At 39.0% G+C, this 23945-nt stretch overlaps 2 protein-coding genes across 2 annotated transcripts; both read left to right on the top strand.

Moving 5' to 3' along the window:
• Positions 1-222: 222 nt before the first annotated feature.
• Positions 223-1176, top strand: or55c1 (odorant receptor family 55, subfamily C, member 1; the record flags this gene model as incomplete). Its single annotated transcript, XM_079824054.1, has 1 exon — positions 223-1176. The coding sequence occupies one exon, from the start codon at positions 223-225 to the stop codon at positions 1174-1176; it is 954 nt and encodes a 317-aa protein (XP_079680180.1).
• A 7193-nt stretch (positions 1177-8369) lies between these two features.
• On the top strand, positions 8370-18534 carry LOC307130286 (zinc finger protein RFP-like; the record flags this gene model as incomplete). The annotated part of the gene is made up of 6 exons (XM_079823255.1): positions 8370-8486; positions 11922-12002; positions 14703-15066; positions 17070-17126; positions 17845-17871; positions 17999-18534. 6 exons carry the CDS (start codon positions 8370-8372, stop codon positions 18532-18534), a joined length of 1182 nt encoding a protein of 393 aa, XP_079679381.1.
• Positions 18535-23945: the final 5411 nt, after the last annotated feature.

The following is a 23945-nucleotide window of genomic DNA, read 5'->3' as shown; positions in this document are numbered from 1 at the left end:
TGTTCTTATTTATATTTATATATATATATATATATATATATATATATATATATATATATATATATATATATATATATATATATATATATATATATATATATAATGTTTACATTTTCATGTATTTGAGATTGAGGTTAAACAGGTTACAAATTATGAGGAATAACTGCTGTTTATTTTTGCTGTTTTATTTCGAAGGTCTGTACTACACACTTAAAAAGCAGAATGGGTGACCAATCAAACAACATCTCTTTCATCTCTTTTACTGATTTCCAGTTAATTGGATTCACAGACCTTAAAGGGTACCGGACGCTACTCTTCATTCCTTTTTGCATCATCTTAATCTATACATTATTTGCTAATTGCATTTTGATGATTGTCATCGCAAAACATCGAAAATTGCATGCTCCCATGTATATTTTAATTGGACTGATTGCAGCTTTGGGGTTTTTTGTGCCAATATATTTTATTCCAAGGATGTTGGTCGGTTTTTTGTGGGACTGGAATACAATTACACGACATGAATGTCTAATACAAATGTTTTGTCTGCATTTTTCTGGTTGTTTTCAGTCCAGCATCTTGCTTGGGATGGCTGTGGATCGATTTTTTGCTATTATTTATCCTTTGCGTTACAATGATTTAGTCAATTTGACAAACTCACTTATTTTCTGTGCAGTTCTTAGCATTCGGAACGCTGTTGCCATTATTGCCATGGTTGGTCTCGTTGTGCCACTTACTTTTTGTAAAACAAACATGATTTACCACAGTTTTTGTGAGCATACATCTGTTGTCAATTTAGCTTGTAATGATATTTCTAAAAACTATTTAGCTCTTACAGTGGCTTTTGGTATAACATCTGCTGATTGTCTTGTGATATTCTGCTCTTATGTCATCATTTTTGTTGTTATATTTCGCTCTCCTTCTGGTGAATCCCGCCACAAAGCCATTCACACATGCACCACACACTTAATGACCATAGCAATAGCTTATATCAGTGTTACTGCGGCATTTGTTGGGTATAGAGTAGCTACAATACCCAGAGATATCCGTATCTTAACTAGCACTTTGTATCACCTTGTTCCTGCAATATGTAACCCTGTTATTTATGGTTTCAGAACCACAGAAATTAGAACTCAAATTTTGAAAATGTTTAAATTTAATAAAGTTACTACATATTGATGGTCAAATACACTTCATGTAAAGGTGATGATACATGGGGCAACTTTTTTGAGCAATGTTGCTGGGCAATGTTACAAAGCAATGTTGCTTGGCCACTTTCCCAATGGGAATGGGCAACAAATTTCTATCTGGATACTTTAGATCGGTCATGGGCCCTGTGTCTTACCTGGTTGCCCGTTGACGGCAACATTGCCCAGCAACATAGCTCAAAAAGTTGCCCTGTGTATCATCACCATAAGACATTTATAATAACAGTTTTGTGATTATCTGTTTGTAAAAATGTCAAATCCAAGTCTGCAGAAAAGTTAGTCTATAAATTTCTAACCAAATTCTTTTTTTTCTAGTTTGTTGTTCACCATATGTGCCTGAGTTCATTCTACTCACAACTTACTTTAACTTTAACTTTTTACTTTTACTTTTTTATATATTCCATATTTTCCAATTAACTGCTTTATTGCCATGTTCGTGAACTGTATACTGTATGTCACTTCCTACCAAAATGAATAAACATGAAGGCATTCATTAAATTATTACAAACAATGGATTATAGTCAAGCATATCTATATAATTTTTTAACTATTGCTCGTGGTTGAGTATGTTTAATGACTGGCAAAAGAAGAAAAACTTATAATCAAAACCTGTGAATATACAAGCCACTTTACTGTGAAGATACTTTGTGTGTTATTGAGATTAGAGTGACCATTGTGATTAACATTTAGACCAATGTAAACCATGTTTACAAAAACTTAAAGTGTACTCCTAACTTCTCATATATAACAACAACTTCAACTCAACTCTCTCTTACGCGCACAGATGACTGTTGGTTGGAAGCGATCCCACTGAGCAAAGACACACCCAAAAGACATTAATTAAATGTCAGAAGACGTCCACTGAGGAGCCAGAATGAAAGTTTTTGCGACATAATTTTTAGACGTCTTTTTAACGTTCACGGTTGACGTCCAAGTGCAGAGCCGGCCCAAGGCATAAGCGAACTAAGCGGCTGCTTAGCAGCTGCCCCTTGGCCACCAGGAGCACATGAAATGAATTTTTGCTGCATGATTGATTTTTATGATGATTGAAATCGCGAAATGGCCTTAAACAATTACTAAATAAACTGCAAAATGTTAAGTTTTCTAATATATGCATTCTGACAGCACTGCAAGAGCTCGCGGCGCCATCGGCCATGCAGACACTATTAGCTTATTAGCCAGGTTTCAAAGTCCAAAGTGCGAGAAAATCAGCTAAAACGTACTCGTCAGTTGCCCAGTAACCTTTTTATGAATGGATGGATTTGAGAATGCGCTATGGTTTAGTGTGAATATCTTGTCTGACGTGCTGCATGTTTTGGACGGAGTACAGCATAGCTTCCAGTTTCTCAGTAAAGGCTTTTCTGCAAGTGTAGCCTACATTTGGGAAGTTTTTATTTAGAAAATAAAAAGGTTCCTTCTCCACAGTCAAATGGAATCTGTTTAATGTTTGAAAGAAATCAACATTCCTTGTTTTTAAAAGAAATCTCTTCTGCTCACCAAGGCATTAATTTTATAAAAAATAGCTACAGTAAAAACAGTAATATGAATATGTGAAATATTATTATAATGTAAAACAGCTGTTTTCTATGTGAATATATAGTAAAGTGTAATTTATTCCTGTGAACAAAGCTGAATTTATCACCATTACTCCTGTCTTCAGTGCCACATGATCCTTCAGAAATCATTCTAATACGATGATTTGATGCTCAACAAACATTTATGATTATCAGTGTTGAAAACAGTTGTGTACAATGTTTTTAGGATTTTTTGAAAGCTTTCTATTTCAGAGAAATTCTGTTCTTTTGAACCTCCTATTCATCAAAGAATCCTGGGGAAAAGTGAGCATATTAAGCATAAGAGACTACTTAAAAATAGAATAAAAAGTACATATCCCAGTCTGAACTTTAGTACTATAAGGCTTTGAATATTAACACATGACCACTCTTGTGGGTTTGCTACGGTTACAATTAAAAACCGTATAAGGGTAAAAACATGAGAGCCAGACAAGATGTAAGCAACAGCTACAACTACTAACATTGATACGGGGTGTGCAAATTATCAAGAATTGACAACAGTCAATCGTATTGGTGGCACAGAATAAAATTCTGCTTAGGGCCCCATAAGGGCTTGGGCCGGCCCTGTCCAAGTGACCTTAAAAGTGAGCGTTCAGAAGACGTCCACTGAGGAGCCAGAATGAAAGGGTTTGCAACGTCTTTTTTAGACATCTTTTTAACGTTAACTATTGACATAAATAGTGAACGTTTATTAGGCGTCTTTTAAATGTTCATTATTGATGTCCAAGTGACATCTTTACAGTGAAAGTTAACAACGTCATTTCCAACATCACAGATGTCTCAAGGACATACATACCATCATAACTGTTAATGACGCCAGAGTTCAATCCTGTCTTATTATTAGCTTTATTAAACCATGTTTTGGTCATCAAACCGTCATGAGGTAGGCTATATATTTGTTCCAAGGTTGGATGACCACATGGTACTCAATAAAACTCACTCTAGTCATAGTAAAAGCAGTGTGCAGAACTGCTTTAAAAATAATAAATTAATTCCTATCCCTTTGATGTACCTCTCCAAGACATGCAAAGACATTTTAGTAGAAAATAAGACATCAAATCAAATCAAAATCAAATCACTTTATTGTCACACAGCCATGTACACAAGTGCAACAGCAGGTGAAATTCTTGGTGCAGTTCCGAGCAACATAGTAGTCACGACATGACATGACATGTACAACATTTAGAGCAGCATCAGATTACACTGATGCGCCCACAATTACTCACAGCACAGTAAACTCTACAATAAACAATAAATAATTTACACAATGTGAGTGTGGTTCTCACAGCTTTAACCAATATACACATACTTACAATATACATATACTTTAAACAATATACTTTAAACAATATACTTTAAACAATATACACACTAAAACATACATTAAACAATATACATTACGCTATAATAATGATAATAATAGTATACAATGTACAGTATACATTATTATTCACAGTAGAGATCCAATGTGCAATAGGTGCTATATGATAAATAATAAATTATATAAATGTGTATATAATGTGTGTGTATCGACAGTGGGTTGTGCTGAGTGATATTCTGTCCAGTGTGTGTTATGATCCTGATGGATCAAGAGTTCAGGAGTCTAATTGCTTGTGGGAAGAAGCTGTTCTGGAGTCGGCTGGTGCGTGTTCTGATGCTGCGGTACCGCCTGCCTGATGGCAGCAGTGAGAGCAGCCCATGGCTCGGGTGGCTAGAGTCTCTGATGATCCTCTGAGCTCTCTTCACACACCGCCTGGCGTAAATGTCCTGGAGGGAGGGAAGCTCACCTCCGATGATGCAGCTGGCTGTGCGCACTACCCTTTGCAGGGCTTTGCGGCTGCGGGCGGTACTGTTGCCGTACCAGGTGGTGATGCAGCCAGTCAGCAGGCTCTCTGTAGTGCTGGTGTAGAACCGTGTGAGGATGTGGCGGTTCATTCCAAACCTCCTCAGCCGTCGCAGGAAGAAAAGGCGCTGATGAGCCTTCTTCACAACGGCCTCGGTGTGGACGGACCATGAGAGTTCCTCTGTGATGTGGACACCGAGGAACTTGAAGCTGCTGACTCTCTCCACCGGTGCTCCATCGATGGTGATGGGGCGGTGTTCTCTCTCATTCCTCCTGAAGTCGACCACCAGCTCCTTGGTCTTGCTGACGTTGAGGGAGAGGTTGTGCTCCTGACACCACCGTGTCAGAGTGTGCACCTCCTCTCTGTAGGCCGTTTCATCATTGTCAGTGATGAGACCTACCACCGTCGTATCGTCAGCAAACTTGATGATGGTGTTGGAGCTGTGGGTTGCCGCACAGTCATGTGTGTACAAGGAGTACAGGAGTGGGCTGAGAACACAGCCCTGAGGGGCTCCAGTGTTGAGAGTCAGTGGTGAGGAGATGTTACTGCCCATTCTGACCACCTGGCGTCTGTTTGACAGGAAGTCCAGGATCCAGCTGCATAACAGGCTGTTTAAGCCGAGAGCCCGGAGTTTCATGTCAAGTATGGAGGGCACAATGGTGTTGAATGCTGAGCTGTAGTCTACAAACAGCATTCTCACATATGTGTTCCTCTTTTCCAGGTGGGAGAGAGCAGTGTGAATAGTGGATGAAATGGCATCATCAGTGGAGCGGTTTTTGCGGTATGCAAACTGCAGTGGGTCCAGTGAGGGGGGGGGAACAGAGCAGATGTGGTTTCTGACTAGTCTCTCAAAGCATTTGCTGATGATGGGGGTCAGAGCAACAGGACGCCAGTCGTTTAAGCAGGTGGTTTTTGCTTGCTTCGGTACAGGAACAATGGTGGACGTTTTGAAGCATGTGGGGACCACAGACAGGGAGAGGGACAGGTTAAAAATGTCCGTGAAAACTCCAGCCAGTTGGCGCGCGCACGCTCTGATGACGCGGCCCGGAATGCCGTCTGGACCCGCGGCTTTACGGACGTTCACCCGCCGGAAGGATCGGGTAACATCCGCTACAGATACGGAGAGTGCACTAACCTCTGTATCTTCAGCCACGAGCTCTCTCTCCGCGAGGGCGGTGTTAGTTCCCTCAAAGCGAGCATAGAAGGTGTTTAGCTCGTCCGGGAGAGAGGCAGCGGTGTTCACGGTGGAGTTTGTGTTCCCTTTGTAGTCCGTGATGGTGTTAATTCCCCTCCACATGCTTCTGGAGTCGGTGGTGTTGAACTGTCCTTCAATCTTGTCCCTGTACTGGCGTTTTGCTGCTCTGATGGTTTTCCGGAGGGCATAACTTGCTTGTTTATGCTCCTCCGCATTACCGGAGTTAAAGGCGAAGGTCTGCGCATTGAGTGCCGCGCGAACATCCACATTTAGCCACGGCTTCTGATTGGGGTACAGCCGTATTGTTTTGGTCGGAACAACGTCTTCTACGCACTTCCTGATGAAACACGTTACGCTATCGGCGTAGACCTCGATGTCGTCATCAGAGGCCGACCGGAACATCTCCCAGTCCGCGTGATCAAAACAGTCTTGTAGCATAGAGTCCGATTGGTCCGACCAGCACTGGATGGTTCTGAGGGCGGGTGCTTCCTGTTTCAGTCTCTGCCTGTAAGCGGGCAGAAGGATGATGGAAGCGTGATCCGATTTGCCAAATGGTGGGCGCGGGAGTGATTTGTAACCATCCTTGAAGGGAGAGTAACAATGATCCAGAACTCGGTTCCCTCGTGTGTTGAAGCTAACATGTTGGTGGTATTTGGGTGCGATGCGCTTGAAGTTGGCTTTGTTAAAGTCCCCGGTCACAATAAACGCAGCCTCAGGATGCGCGGTTTCCTGCTCACTCACTGACCTATACAGTTCCTTCAGTGCCCGGTCTGTGTCGGCTTGTGGGGGAATATACACCGCTGTGATGATGACCGCTGTGAATTCCCTCGGTAGCCAGAATGGTCGACACATAACCGTGAGAAATTCCAGATCAGGAGAACAGAAAGACTTGATAGAATGTACGTTCCTCTGATCACACCAGGATCGGTTGATCATAAAACATACACCCCCGCCTTTGCTTTTCCCGGAGAGATCTTTTTCTCTGTCCATCCGATGCACGGAGAACCCCGTGGTTTCGATGGCCGAATCTGGAATCTCAGCGGACATCCAAGTTTCTGTAAGGCAGATAATGCAGCAGTCCCTCGTCTCTCGTTGGAAAGAGATCCGTGCTCTCAGCTCGCAGAGTTTATTGTCCAGAGACTGAACATTTGCCAGTAAAATACTGGGAAGCGGGGGTCGGTTTGCGCGGCGTCTTAATCTGATGAGCACGCCGGCTCTGCTTCCCCTTCTCCGGCGGCGTTTCCGTGGTCGGGCCGCCCAAACAAAAGGATCCGCTGCTGTGTTTGTAAGCAGCGGTTCGTCACTGGAGAATTTAAAGTCCGGTTTTCGGTGTGCGATTGCCGAACCAATGTCCAAAAGTGTCTGTCTGTCGTACGTAGTGAGGCAGACAACATCCAAGACAAAAAACACAAAAACTATAAACAGAACAAACAAAAAACTACAATGTTTCAGCAGAGCTTGCGACGTTGCGGCCATCCTCGGCGCCATCTCGACTCGACTCGAGACATGACATCTGATCCATTAAAAAGGACAAACAATATAATTTTTTTTTTTAAATGACTATTTTTTTCCATCTTTAATGAGGTTTTCAGCAAAATAGTAACAGGCTGATAAATAAAATAAAAAAAATGAATGGTTACAGTAAGCGGCCAAGTGAACAAAAAACAAGGAAACAAGGAAGGGGAGAGAGATAAAGTCCCATAAACTAGAAATAAACACACATGCCTTACAGTACTCATGCAAAATTCCTAGTTTCTTCCCACCCCTGTATGCCCTCCACCTCCCTTCCTCCTCTGCGCATGTTTAAAGTCCTCATGAAATCTAAATTACAGAAGCTCCATTTTGGAGAGCATCATCCTCAAATTTGAATCAAAACATGATCAGACATTCAGTTTTATATTTAGGTTATTTGCAGGCCCTTAACATTAAAGTCTCATACATTTTTCCCTAAGTGAATTTCAATTTTAAAAAAAAGTCACTTCGGCCTACATGTATATTTTACCTTGTTTTACTCTTTTCATGTACTACTTTGAGTTATGACTCAAAATTTCAAGTGGCTAGTTTAAAATAAGACCAGATTTATAAATATAGACCATAGGGTTTAAAAGCTGCAGACATTTTTATTTGGGTATGTCGTTTTCAGAAAATTATGAGGTTAAACTGCATTTTCTAAACTCTGAGTGGCAGTTGAGAGTTTGAGAGTTACCATGACAACTGTGGCAGCATCCTCCGCAGACAACACAGAGTTTGAATAAGATGAACTATTGTCTCTCTCATGCTCATTTAATGCTAAAGGTGAGTAAAAATCATCAGATTTCAGAGGAAAAAACTGTTACTCAAATGTTTTAACGTCTAACTATTGTATTTCAAGAGAATGTTCATTTTATTAATAATTTTAGCATAGATATGTCATAGAGAAGTCTGTTAGTGTATCATTTACCTGAGATCAGTCAGCTGTGTGAAAGTTTATTTAAGTCCCACTGAAGTGCCTTGAAATGCTCAGCGTTATTCAATGTGTTGATGTCATTTTCTCTTCATTGTTTTGTCAGTCATGGCGTCCTCCAGTGATCCTCCAGTGTCATGTGACGTCTGTGATGAAAGAAAGCAGAAAGCTGAACACACCACTCACAACACTGTTCCTATAGAGGAGGAGAGTCCAGAGAAGAAGGCAAGACTTACAGACAAAACACTTTAAACACACTGTGAAACGCAGTTTTCTCAAGACATTAGCAGCATATCCTTTAAACCAGAGGTGCTCAACCCTGGTCCTCGAGGCCAACCTTGATCAAACTCACCTGCCTGTAGCTTTCTAGTAATCCTGGGGCCAGTTGCATAAACTAAGCCATTATGTTAAGACAGTGTCTTAAGATCTAGTATGAGCCACTAGCAGTTAGGCAAGTGGCATTCAGTCTTTCTTTTCGTATCAAATTAGGCCAGTCTATGTTTTTATGTTACTGTTTTAAAAAAATTATGAACAGTCTTGACTGACATGTTATGGTTGAGTTAAACAAGTTTCATTTAATGTGCATATTTTTCAGGTCGGCTAGTTGCCAAGGCTACATGAAAACAACAAACTCCTTAGACCTGTTTAAAGTTGCAATGAAATATAAATAAAAGCAGTCTACATAAATAGTATAAGCAGCTTATGTAAATAGTAAAAGTGATCTACATAATTTTACATATTTTTTTTTTTTTTTTTTACAAATAATTGCATAGGCCTATAGAAATTATATATTAATGATATATTATATTATGTTCTGTGGCCATAGCAATATGAAAAAAGAAATGACTTTTTCAGGTTGGGATGTCTGTGACAGTAACTTAGTAAAGTAACTTATCCAAGTCACTGTGAGTTACTATTTTTGTAATTTTATTGTCTCAGCAGGGTTTTTCCTTTATAGAGAATTACGAGGCGGCCGCTCCGTCTGTCGACAAAACTCAAGACAGGCAGTCACTTGCTCAGATTAGGCATGTCGTGGTAATTAAATAATCATCAGAAATATATATTGTCACATTATCCTTCAGCAATCATTATTAGCATATTATTATTTGCTAGTAGCCTACAAAGTCATCTAAAGCCATTCCATAGCTGAATGTCTTTCCTCCGCTGTAGCTGTCAATCATTCTCCGTTCAGCAAAACTGCGCGTCGCGTTCGGTTATAGTCAGCAGCAGCAGCACGTTAAAGCTCACTCCATATGATATATTCCCGTTATAATACTTGATATGTTGATAAAATAATTTAACTTGCTGGAGTTTATCTAGCGGTTTCTGAAAGATGTTGTGCTCGAGCTACCCAGGTGACAACACAAGGACTATTAATTAGCATCACACGCACAATAACCGGAATTTAAAACTGTGAAGAAACAAATAATCAGTGAATGTTTGGACCGATATAGGCTAAATAGTAGACTAGGATTTGTGGGCTCAACGCTCATCTTCTCTTTATGCCGTGAACTTTTCAACGTGCACTCGCGCTGCACTGCACACACTGACTCCATGTTGCTTTAAGCGCATCATTCTGCACCCGGGATGCGCATAAGTTTTGAAGCGTTTCATATATTTTCATAGTTTTGTGCACTTAAAGATTATTAAAAAATATATTGTTCTCACGTATCGATCATTGTTGTCCCTTTACAGAGCTGCACATTAGGTTTACGATAAACTATACATTTTATATTATTTGTGTAGGCCCATATAATTATTTATTATATATATAAATATAAATAAAAAAATGTAATATAAATTGTTTTTCATAAATGTATTTAATAAGAACACAAAGTAATTTGTACCTTTTCATTAACATGTTTAGATTTTATAAAATTAGTCAAAATATTTTTTTTGGAGATACAATTTCAGGAGATACATTGTTGACGTTACTATTAAAAATGCACTTCCAATAAAGTGTTGGCAAAAACGGTTGTCATTTTTATGTTGAGGCTGCAGAGGTGTTGTCGGCAACTGATGAATGTAACTAATAAAGTAACTTGTAATCTAATTTAGTTACTTTTAAAATCAAGTAATCTCTAAAGTAACTTTGTTACTTTTAAAATCAAGTAATCTGTAAAGTAACTAAGTTACTTTTTCAAAGTAACTGTGGCAACACTGCTTATAATGTTATCAAGGAAAAAAAACTCCTAATTTAGAAGTAATAAGCAATTTTCTGTCCTGTTTTTGACTCTCTCTTTCAAACCCTCCATCTTGATGGGCGTCACATTCAACACTTGAAGTACACGCCCACTGCTGTGATTGGGTAACAGTTTCATGTGTGGAATCGTTTTGAAAACTTGATGATGAAAAATACTGTTACTCACACACGACTGTGTTGCATTATTACTGTCAGATCCAATATAGTAATCACAGCGTCATCTTTTATTTTCAGTCTCTTTGTCTGTGGGTGGGTTGTACCAACAGGGATTAAATTAAGCTCAATTTAGAGCTAAACTAGGATTTGTTGATAGGCTTTTCCCGCGATTTGGTTTAATGCATTTTAAATCGAGTTGTGTTGCACCAATTAATTTTAAACCCTCACACTCTCACGGCTCAATTCGCTTTATTTTTCATTTTTAGAAATAAACACCCCTCTGAGACCTGACGACACACTGTTTTTATCTCTGTTCACTCATCTGCATAGTTTAATTGTAGGTGCACTTTATTTTATTTAAACCTCCTCACATGCAAGTTTAAAATTACTCCATAATTGAGATTTAAATCTGAGTTTAATCCTAACCCAGGATTAAAGTTAATCTAACTTAAATATAAATTAAATCCAGGATCAAAATGATGGTTTAAATGCTTATTTTTAAACAAGGTTTAAAGTTTGGTGCAACAGAATTATTAGATAAACCTTGATTTAATCTAGATTTAAGATTAATCCTTGTTGGTGCAGTGTCTGTCAACTGTGTTTTGTTTCAAAATGAATATGCAGTAAAATTAAGCGATCTGGAGCTGCATTAAAAATAAAGTTCATCCACGCTTTCTTGACGTTTTGATCCCAATCCCTGTTTTTCCACTACTTGGCACTTCAAAACGTCTTGTAATCCACAGATTGTCTCTGGTTTTGTTGCTGGAGTAATCCTGTGTTTGAGTCTGTCTGGTATTTACTACATGACATGTGTGAGTCGGGGGGCGGGGCTAAAGAGGCAACGATATAGAAGTGGGCGTCGTTCTTCTTCTGCAGAGGCGTGTCTTTCGTCACACTATTACGTCATAATGTGACAAGATCCAAAACAAGTCATTTGAGCAGCTTGGCTTCAATAAAATATGTTTTTGGTCTAACAAGGAACTTTTGTGTTCTGAAATTTACTGGATATTTGTATAGTACAGTGATCTCCACTCTTAAATGTAAAAAAAATCAAGGAAAATTTGATTTGAAATCGGTATAAATTCAAGAACTGACTGTTCAGTCACTGCCTAATATGTAGCATCCATTGACAGGTGCCATTGTAACGATATAATCAATGTTATTCGCTTCACCTCTCAGCTCTGTTATTGTTGTGCTGACCTGTGCACGTCATTCTCAAAACTGACAGACATGAACTAAAAGCCTCAAAACTGAAAAGTTCAAAATCAATATTCAAAAAAGACTTTTTTTCTCTGGTTCAGACACAGACAGACGTTCATCAGATGATCCAGGACAGAATGAAGAAGATTCAAGAGATCAAACTCTCAGTAGAGCTGAGAAAAGTGAGTGTGAAATAGGACAATTAATATAATGTTGCACATCATAATATTTCAGTTTGCTTAATAAAGGAGCTAAATTAAATGACTATAACATGGGTTCACTTTATTTTGATGGTCCCTTTAACACGTTCTGTTGACTTTAAGTAACGTCACATCCAGAGGTCAAATGTAGTCACAATATATTATTACCCGTCATTTTATTATTCATATTTGAATGAAAATAAGCCATTTTATATGCTCTGTTTTTGTTCACGTTTTCATTGTTATTTACAAATTTACAGGACATACAGGCTAGATTATGCACTGATTTATTCATGAAGAGAAAGTTGAACAGAGACGTCACTTTCAGGTTTCATCATGAATGTTTGTCCAATAAATCACAATAAGTGTTCACAAACGCTTCACAATTCAGTTTTCAAACCATTCCCCATTTTTTTCCTTTTTGTCGTTTTACTTCATCAATAGATACTTTTTCTAAAGTGTGACTTCAGAAACAATCATTTGAATAAATGAAATCCATTTTTCATCTTTAATTTGCCCTGTGGGTGTAAATGCATCCGATCCCTATAAGGTATTTTAATAACATAATGTAATAACGGATAAGTATTTAAATACAAAACACCCGGGCAATGTGTGAAATCAGTAGCCAGGCCACTGGGATTTCACTTTTCCCACGTCTCCCGATGGCCTTCCTTATTTTGCACAGTTATTTTATATTAGTAATAAAGATAATGGCACTTCTGGAAAAAAAGGTCATCCTCTGTGTTCAGTCTTTTAAACTACTCCTCAACGTGCATGCAGTGTAAATAAAGCAGTTACATCACTGAAATTATAGACGTCCACAGCCACACCCCCGTGCTAATGGTTCAGCCCCCGGACCAGATTGAAAGACAAAAATATTGAAAAATTGATTCAAATGATTGTTTCTAAAGTAAAAAAAAAAGTAAAATTGAAAAAAGGGGAAAAAATGGCAAATATCCATTGATTATGTAACATAAAACAAGAAAAATGAACGTCTGCTTTCAATTTTTCATTTTTGCATTTGCATTTGTATGGTCTGAAAACTGAATTGTGAAGCGCCACACGGACCAATACGCTTTGTGCTTTGTAACGTTAGAGGTGAAACAAAATCCCAGCTTCACATTCTGTCTATTTTATCACACAATTCAAACAGTGAATATCGGAATATCTGGCGCTCTTTAATGTGGCGCGAGAGATCACTGTAGTACCTCAGTTCAAGCAAAGCGGAGCGCGAGTGAAAGCGATCATCCTTTCCTCTTTACTACGCTACAGAACGAAATAAACAGAAAATATGTTGAAAGATACAGTCCAACTTACCGAGATCTGTATCATGTCGCTGTATAATCCCTCAATCAGTGTTTAAACCGCAGAAAGATGTCAATAAAACTGCTTGTAAATAATATGATAGTCAGCAAGAGCGCATTCGCCACCAAGTGGACAGGGGTGAGAATCACAGTTACAAGTTACAATAGATCATCCTCAAAATGACAGACGGCTCTCAGATTTTTCCGTCACTGCTGAAAAAATTTCCATCAATGACAGAAACATTTCGGTTAATGCGACCTCCGGTTGCACCTGCATGTCTACTAACTCTCATTAGAGTATTATTAGACTGGTAGGGTTAGGGTTAGAATAAGTTGACATGTAAAGTTACTGATAGTCAGTAGAATGTCTGTTGAGGAGCATCACAATAAAGAGTTCACAGATATTAAGCAGACAGTCTACTAAGGCAACGTTCACACTGTCAGTCCAAATCCAAATGGTTGTGTATCTGATTGGAATTTGATCTAAAATTATTGATGTCCACATTGTGTATCGCAACTGTTCAGATCCGATTTGTGTGTCCATGCCGCTCTTTCGTTTTCCGGGAAAGATGCATTGGTTTCTATGGCAATGACATTGAGTTTATTGGCAAACACCAAAAACAACAACAACCGCAGCATGGAGGAGTTTGCAATACAGATGTTGTCTTATTCTCAACATGACATTGTGTAGCCGCTGCGCTGGACTGCTGTGTTATTATGAGGCAACAGCAGAACCGTAAGAAGCTGCTATGAGCGGTTTTATTCAGTGCTGTCGTCTCCGCCGGTTTCAGAACATGTCTCCGTTATAGCTTATTGTTATTTTGCTCGTCGGCACTTTGCAACAACAAAAAGAAAGTGACATAAACCACGCAAAATCCGATCAGAGTGGTCAGACTGAAACAGATTTCCTGAAATGCGATTGAAGTAGCTTGAAACGGATTTGTAAAAAGTGCATTTAATATGATTTTTTGGCTGTTCAGACTTGATAAATCTGATCTGATTTCCATGGGATATGAACAACTCCGCTGTGATTGGACGGCTGGGTGAAAACTGACAGTGATGAGCGCTGCATTTTACTCAAAGTTGAACATTCTTCAACTCTCGGCGAACAGTAAAAAACTTGAGTGTGAAATACTCGCTCAGCGTTGAATTTTAAATTCGTTTAAAATTCGTTACGCTCGTGTGCGGAGCTCCCATTGAAAACAATTGAATATGCCAGCCATCCGCGTGAAAAAAACGCTTTGGTGGACACACGGCCTTATAGTCAACAGAATGCTGACCATCAAAATAAAGTGTTACCAAAAAATATTTTTTAAATGACAGTCTATTTTTACTGAACTATCCACTTAAATACATTTTAATTGATCTCATTCATCAGAGAAACACGGATAAAGAGAGATCATCCAGTGTTGAGCTCTTCTCTGAACTGATCCGCTCCTTTGAGAGATGTCAGTCTGAGCTGCTGAAGATGATGGAGGAACAGCAGAAAGCAGCAGAGGAACAGGCTGAAGATCTCATTAAAGAGCTGCAGCAGGAAGTCACAGAGCTGAAGAGGAGAAACACTGAGCTGGAGCAGCTCCCACACACTGATGATCATCTCCATGACATACAGGTCTGTGAACATCTAACACGTGTTTGTTTAGGTTGGAAAGGGGATATCTCTCCTGACTCGAGTGGCAGCAGGAAACCTCTCACAGAAGCAGTTGGCGTTTCACACTTCGTGCTTTATTCCAACCTCCAAGGTGAACTCGTATAACTTTCTTCCACAAACGCCCTACAGTCAACAGCGTTACTTATTGAATTAAATCACTTAAATGAGCACCAGAAAATAAAATAAACCTGCATACTTGTACCCGACAGTTGTACCCGACAGTACACGCACTCACAGGAACGCGCGCAAAATAACAGCCGAGCTCAGTATTTTGACTGAATAAAACGGTTTCTTTCTCGCAAAACCTTAGTATGCCTCCTGAACACTTTGCATATATGGCGCGTGTCTCTCTGTATCATTGTGTGATCCTTTTGTATCCTTTTTATAAAGTTTTAGTCTGGTCGCCATTCACTGCCATTATATAGAGGAGCACGTGCAGGACGTTTAAAAACATTTCGCTTTTGAGGTCCGAAAAAGATAGAAGGCATTAGAACAACAGCAGGGCGAGTAAAAGATTACTTTATTTTCTGGGGATGTAACGGATCGCAGTTGATCCGTGATCACGACCCATGGTTCGGCACGACCCATGGATTTATTGCGCATTTTTTTAAACTTGCGGATTGATCTCAATTGTTTAGCGATCGCAGAGTAAAAGGCAGTTTTCTGCCGATTTAGCTTTTAAGTAATTTCGTTCCTTTAAACTCGATGCTGAGTTTCAGTGAAACTACACACAGCAGTCATGTGTTCACGTGAACAGGGCATGTTAATCAGTCAACAATGGCTAGCGGAGGAGCAGAAGAACTTGAAAAGCCTCCCGCATAATTCAAATCGCATGTATGGGAGCATTTTGGCTTCCCCGTAAAATATAATGATGACGGAAGAAGGGTGATGGACAAAACTGTAACAGTATGTAGGCACTGTAGCATGAGAAAGCCTTATGAAAGTGGCAATACATTGAGCATGGCATCTGAAGCGACACCTGCTGACGTTTTACGCCCGTTTCACACATACTCCGTTTGCAATTAAAGTAATTAAAGTATTTAATTGAATTGAATTAAAGTAAATAAACATGTATCGATGCGGAAATATAATAATTCCACCACAGACGGATATAATGTAAAGTCTACTCTGTTTCAAAGTCAAGACATGGCTTTTTTCCTCGGGTTAAGCAAGGAAAACGGCATTTAGGTAAACAAGGAGAAATAATGAAGAGCACTTGCTCTTTATGACCTGCAGGATTTCTTGTAAAACGATTTAAAAACGAAAGAAAAGACGAGAGTCAGCTGTTTTTTTCCTATTGTAAGTTCTAATTTAAAATGTTTGTTATTTTAACATAGTCTATAGCATATGCTTTGCCACTTGCATGAGCAACGTAATGTATAAATGTAAAGTAGGTATTAGGCTAAATAAATATAAAGTAATGAATTGAATAAACGTTGTTTAAATGTAGTGCGTTTAAACATTATATCTATAAAATAATGTATAGGCCTACAAAGAGAATTGCAATGCTAACAAGCGTGAGAGGTCTAGCTACTCTCTCCCCTGAGAATGTTGACATCCTAATTTTGTTTTGTTTTGTTTTTTTTCTTCATTATAAGCTCAGGACCATTTTCACGTCTCAGGTTGTTACACTTTAACAACTGAGTAAAATTTTATTTATTCAGCTGGTTATTTTTTAATTTTATTTTTGTTAAAACATAACCATTTAGATTATTTTTGTTAACACCAAAAGTTGTGTAATAAATGGAAAGCAAAGAAAAATTGTCTCCTCACCCTTTTTTCTGATCCGAAAAATGATCCGATCCGTGACTCATGATCCGTACTGTGATCCGAACTGTGAGTTTTGTGATCCATTACTATTATCCGTTCACTATTATTTTCATTTCAGGGTGAACCATCCCTTTAACTGTGTAAGAAAGGTCCTGTGTAAAAAAATTTAAAATATAAGAATATCATATTTAACAGCCCCCCCCCCCCCCCTCTCTCGCTCTCTCCTGCTGTAGATGTGCTCATCCCTGTACAGTCGTCCACACACCAAGAACTGGACTGAGATCAGGATTGACTCTGATGTGAATGTGAACTCTCTGCATACAGCTTTGAATCAACTGAAGAAAACTCATGAGACACTAAATGAAAAGCTCAGTCAAACTGGTATGTGGATTTTAAGTACAACGTAGTTGTTGTTTTTTGCCAGTAATCTAAGAAAATTAATTTTTTTCAAAGAATACTCTGGGTTAAATCCAGTTTCAGCATCGGATAATGTCAGTCTCAAAGGATCACTGTTAGTGACAGCTCTTGACAGACTTCTAGTTCGTTTACTTCAGAAAAAAACAGGAAAACAACGGCCGGAGTGCTTGACAAGGCTGAATCAATAACAAAGATATCAGCACACTTAGTATGCACTTGAAGTAAACCAGGATGGGATGCATATCGTTCAACCTTTCAAAAAACACAAAACACTATAAAAGTAACAGCATGTTTTGCAAATGTGATGTTAAATGTAAATAATGATATTTACATTTAACATCACATTTGCTTCTATTCAGGAAAATAATTATTCAACAACAAACGTTACAACAATCACAATGTTTCATAAATATAACCATAACTTCAACTTTCATGTTAGGATTACACTGGCATAAAAGACTTACTAAACCCAGTAAAGTCCTATCCAAACGTTAACTCATGCCATAACCAGCTAAAACAGTTTTACTTTAACTTACTTTAGAGACATGTAAGCAACATGATGGAACTATCCATGTACAAACACATAACCAGAACTCACTACATGCCACTGATGCTCCCAATAGAGAGAAACTCACTGTTAACATGAAATTATTCATCATTATATTGTCATCTGTGTTCACAGGGTTGAAGTTTGTGCAGAAGTATGCAGGTACAGTGATTGACACCATTTTCTTTAAAGAAATTAACTCTTCAATACACCTGATAATCTGTATTATTTACTGTACATCTGAAAATGTTTGTTCTGAAGTTGATTGATAATGCCTGATCTCTCTCAGTGGATGTGACTCTGGATCCTGATACAGCGAATCCACATCTCATCCTCTCTGACGATGGAAAACAAGTCAGTCTTGGAAACATTGCACAGGACGTCCCAGAAAACCCAAAGAGATTTGATGTAGCTTGTGTTCTGGCAAAGCAGGGATTCAGTTCAGGGAGATTTTACTATGAGGTGCAGGTGAAGGGAAAGCCTGCGTGGTGTTTAGGAGTGATCAGAGAATCCATTGACAGGAAGGAGGAGATTATCCCAAGTCCTGAGGATGGAGTCTGGGCTCTGGGTCTGGAAGATGAGGATACATATATAGTTATTGATGTTCCAATGATTATAAACATTTGTGGAGAGACACCTGAGAAGGTGGGTGTGTTTGTGGATTATGAGGAGGGTCTGGTCTCTTTTTATGACGTGGGGTCCAGATCTCATATCTACTCTTTTATTGGTCAGACTTTCACTGAGAAACTATATCCAATTTTTATCCCAAACTTTTGTGATGAAGATAAAAACTCAAACCCACTGATCATCACACCCTTCAGTTAAAATAACATAAAACAACAACAACAACAACAACCTTGATATCTGAAAGGATTAACTATGGATGTGCTGCTTTGTTACACATATATTTCCAATGTTTGTCTTCCATTAATACTTTGCATTTGCTTTTTAAATCTACTATAACATTTGAGTGTTTCTATCATTTGATTTTGTAAGGAAATCTCTGAAGCCATTGCTCTCATCTCCAGCTGTTAACACTGAATGTCTTGTGAAATGTTGTGCTTTTTGGTTTATATTGTAATAACTGCAGCATCTGAATAAAGACAAGTGTTCAATGCTAGTTTGGACTGATATTTCTTGTAAACGAAACAGCTTTCTAATTATTACACAAACACACATCGATCTGCTCACATAGACATTACAACAGACAGGATATGAATCTTTATTGTGGACTTGAATCGGTACTGACTTATTATTCAGTGTAGGTGACTCTTCAATCTAGTAAATATTCTTCAAGAGAAGCGAGAGCATCTGAAGGCTTCACAATGCCAGTGTTTCAATACGATATCAGTGAATCCGTGCACCTGAGTGAGCTGACGGCAGTCCATCGATGCCAGGAGCTTCTGAGAGCCGGAGACAGTGGGAACAAACCGCCGGAAGCTTCTCCACATCACTGACAGACAGAAAGACAATATCAACTCTCTGGAAGATGTTCACTCTTTAAATATCATATTTAATGCAGCACAATCTATGTTTCTAAACACATCTAAAGTGCATGAACACGTCACAGCTGAAATTAAACTGCTGTTAAACACTGAAAAACGTACCTGCACGGGATCTTTCTGACGCTCTGCATTCCCAATCCCTATAAACGGAACAAAACGTTCTTCAACACTTGTGACAGCGGGTTCAGGAACGGGATCTTGACTGTCAACTCTTTCCCCACCACAGCGTCCTCTAGAGGCAGAAACAGAACAAACCCGATCAATGATGGAGAGTTTCTTTTTGTTATGAACTGAATCCAAATACAACGCCTTTAGATGTTTCACCAGGTTGAGCATCAACAATCTCGTCATCTTCATCATCTGCTGTTCTCCAGCGTTACAGTCGGAACCCAGAGACTGTGCAGGTTTGATCGGTTGATCCATGACTGTCACACACACTCTCCTCGGTGTAACAGAGTAAAGTGAGTCCTGTGTGTCTCTGGATCTCTGTTCAGAGTTGACCTCTGACTCTCCAGACGAAATCAGTCCATCACAGTCATACACACTCAAACCTCTTCCAGCTCCTGAGGAACACAGAATCACACTGTCTTTCAGTTTATATAAAAACTCTTCCTCTGAAGGAGACGTGAAGGAGCATAAACCATATGTTTAGGGTACATATAAACATTGCAGTCAGAATCTGCAGTCATATCAAGATGTTTGAATTGTGAGAATCAATATTAGTTAATTAATCATCAGAAAGAAACTTTGAGAGATGTCTTTTGGACCAATAGTATTTGAGAAAAGTGTGGAAAAGTACGTCCTCCACACGTGTACGGAAGATGATGAGCGGTAACGGTGTTCTGTACAGAGCGCATGACTTGATTTCAATGTCGAAAATTAACATTTAACAGATACATTTTGAGCTGTTTATTTGTAGAAAACATAATTTAAAAGAATAATAAAGGTGAGTACCTTTTTATTCGGTTAAAATCAGTGTTGGGCACGTTACTTTAAAAAAGTAATTAGTTATAGTTACTAGTTACTTCTTACAAATAGTAACTGAGTTAGTAACTGAGTTACATCATTATAAAAGTAACTAATTACCAGGGAAAGTAACTTTACTTTTTTTTTGTTTTACTTGGATGCCTCCAATTTTAAATATGTTAAATGAATGAATTGGACTCTAAATAGAGTAAATTATTGTTACAAAACATTGTACATTAATGTACACTATTGTAATGTTGCTGTGGGACAATGTGAGATACACCTATCAAATTCAATACATTATTGTAAATATTATCAGTAGGCCTACTATAGTGTAAATATAGTGTAAATATTATCAGTACTATACTACTGCTCATGTTATCACCTGGGTTTTTAGCCACTAATTTTATGGCGGCATGTGATGATGTGAGGCTTCATTAGATTAGAATTACTTGCCACCGACGTGGAGAGACTCTTTCTTCCTGGGCATAAGATGCGCATAAACATTCTTACCTTTCACCTCAACGAGGGAAAAGTAGTGCTTATACTTCCAGTTTGCGAAAGCTACCTTTGAAGTCGTTGGACATGGAGTGTGTGACTGTGCATATGCGTGTGTGTGTGTGTGTGTGTGTGTGTGTGTGTGTGTGTGTGTGTGTGTGTGTGTGTGTGTGTGTGTGTGTGTGTGTGTGTGTGTGTGTGTGTGTGTGTGTGTGTGTGTGTGTGTGTGTGAACTCAACCTATCAACCTCAACCTTGTCTCCCACCCACCAATCATCATCAGTTATGTGTACCACCCCACCCACCCACCCCCCAACGCGCATGGTGTGCACGCACACACACACACAGACACACAAACGTTGCAGGTCCGACTGACAGAGAGCCTGTTCGGATGAAAACCGCTTCAGTGAGCTCAATTATAGTAACGCCGCGTTTTTTTCCTCAGTAACGCTAACGGCGTTGTAACGGGAGAAACAGTAATTCGTTTGATAACTCGTTACTGAAAAAAATTATTCCGTTAGTAATGCCGTTTATCTATAACGCCGTTATTCCCATCACTGGTTAAAATGTAACCCAGACAGCATGGTAACATTGATACAATGTTGAGTTTTGATCCAAACCGTCATTTTGGTTGAGATTGACATTTCAGTGTTTAAATTGTGTTGCATCAGCATTGAAATTGTGATGAAAGTCAACAGCATATATGGGTGGAGACAGTGACATTGAACTAACAGTGATTTGTAGTTGATGAGCAAAAGATCATGCAGGTGTGTATCTCTGCAGAACACTAGTGGGTGTTTCCCAATCAGTGGGGTATTTTCAACCACACTACCCAATTTGCTCTAATCCACTGGGGGCTTGGTTTAGGGGTGGGCCTTGATGAGTTTAGCAAGTCTGTTGAAAAATTGTTGGAAAACAACTACTGTATTGTAGTTTGAAATTGGCCACTGATTGGTAAACACCCATTTTGGTTTAGCATGTGTACTTCTCAGTAGCCTAATTGATGCTTCTTCATTAGAGAGAAAACACAGGTGCATCTTCTACAGTCTTGTGTGTACAGACATGATTTCTCTTGTACAATTTACCTTATCTACCTTATTATTTCTCTGTTCCTTGCGTGCTTGTTATTTTCATATAGAATAACAACAGTATTTATATAACAGTATATAACAGTAAGTATTTTATATTTGTAATATCATACAGTGCTATGTCAACACAATACAATCACTTAACGTTTACCTATCAATGCCATTTTTAGTTGCCTTATGGTGTTCCACTCATGTCAGCACTAGAAGCCACTTTTGCTGCTCTGGTGTTGCTGGAGTCGCAGTGGGACTGGTGAGCTTGCCCACGGCAAGGCTGATTGTGTAAGGGGAACCACAGCTGGTCTCCCCAGCACCCACTCGACAAACTCTGCGAAGCCACTCAAGGTCCCACACCAGGCAGGTGTGCCTTAGTCTCCGCATTCAAGCTGGCTCAGTAAAAGGTGCACAGCAAATGGTCTGGGAAGTTGGTGAGGCATGCCAGATCGATGAACACACAGGTGTGAGTCTTGAGGGAAAGAGTCACTTGCTCTAAACAGAGCATCTGCACGGCAGCAGCGATGTTTTGTGGTCTAGTCATCTGTAACAGTTGGTGAACCAGGAACAGGCTGAAGACTCAGAAGACCAAAATACAAACTGAAACTTTAATAATGACACTCGGGAACAAACAGAAAGGCAGGGGAAAACACCCCAACATAACAGTGACTAGACAAAGACTGAGTGAACAAGAGGAACTCAAATAGCAGACAGAAACAAGAGAATTAACTAAACACAGCTGAACAGGAAACTGACAAGTGGCGGGAAACTAAGACAAGTAAAAAAGAAAGTCAGAATCTAAACACAACTGAAAGATTAAATAAACAGACAGATATTTGACACTCTCACTTTTAAAAGTCTGCCTTTGACAATTTCATCAAAATAATAAAATTTGACTAAAACATTTTGCAAACAAAACGGCAACTCATGCACTTGTCAAATCAGCAGCATTTTTCCATAATTTTGTGTTTCTTGCAGCAACATAAAGGTTCTGCTGTTTAATTACTTCATTCTACATGGCTCTTTTCCTAATGTCTCTGGCACCATTTACATTCAAGGTAGCCAGAAGCATACTTCACTCATGGCAAAACTAAACAGAAATAAATACTGCCCTCCAACACACAACATATCATTAGAACTCTTATCTCTTAGTTTCTTAAAGATCATTATTTAACTCCCTGTCTAAGTTCCTTACAATCTTCTCCAGACAATAGACTTCTTTATTAGTAAAGCAGCCCTCTGCCATTAGGCTTCTTGTTTTTTCAATAAACTGCTTGATATCAGGTAAATATCCTTGAACACTAACACCTCTCTTGAAGAAGAGAAACAGCTTTATATCTTCAAAATCATAGCTCCTACTAGAAAAATCGCTCGGAGGGAGTACCACATTGGAGTCAGACAGTTCACTGTCACTTTCTACCTCCTGATCTTTTCAAATTATTTTTTGGAAGCTTTTGCATCCTGCGATTTATCACACTTTTTCCTTTTCTGAGGCTCTGTATCTCTGTATCAACACAATCCACCTCACATACACTCGGCAAATCAATATTCTCTGTAACACCACATAGCTGTTTTTTGTCCGGGTTCCAAGAAAACTGTACCCCATTCACTGAATTACTTTTGCTATCGCTAATATTTGTTACAGTGTGTGTCGTACCTGAGTGCTCTCGAGACGTTGAGGCTGATACATCCAAAGCCAGCGGCGTCCGGTCCCTTACTGGGGAGCGCCTTCCCCATGACTGACTCCGCCTGAGCCCGGCTCACCCTCGGCGATCCCAAGTTCACCAGATCGGCCTCGGTTGCTTCGTTCGTACTGGGAGCTGAATTAACAATGCCTTCTCCAATAGCTTCATTTACTTTCAATTTATCAGGAACATTTCGAATTAAATGTCCTACTTTTTCACAACCGAAACATTTTGTTTTCATGGTTGTAACAAAAATCACATATTCAAATCCATCAACTCGAAAATTTTGAGACAATTCTAACTAAGTATCATCTTGAGCTATCATATATGCAAAATGCCTAAAAGAACCATTTTGTGTTACAAAAGCGATGTGTTTCAAAACCTTGAACAACATCATGGCGAATGTTACCTCAATGCAGATCAATTAAATCGTGTCATTGAGATAAATACCATTCAGTCATCATTAGGGTTGGGTACCGTTCACATTTTACCTGAAATTCGGTA

The sequence above is a fragment of the Gobio gobio genome (assembly GCF_949357685.1).
Source record: "Gobio gobio genome assembly, chromosome: 8".
NCBI classification, from domain to species: domain Eukaryota; kingdom Metazoa; phylum Chordata; class Actinopteri; order Cypriniformes; family Gobionidae; genus Gobio; species Gobio gobio.
Note: the sequence above shows the minus strand (reverse complement) of the source record. Positions and strands in the feature narration are given on the sequence as shown.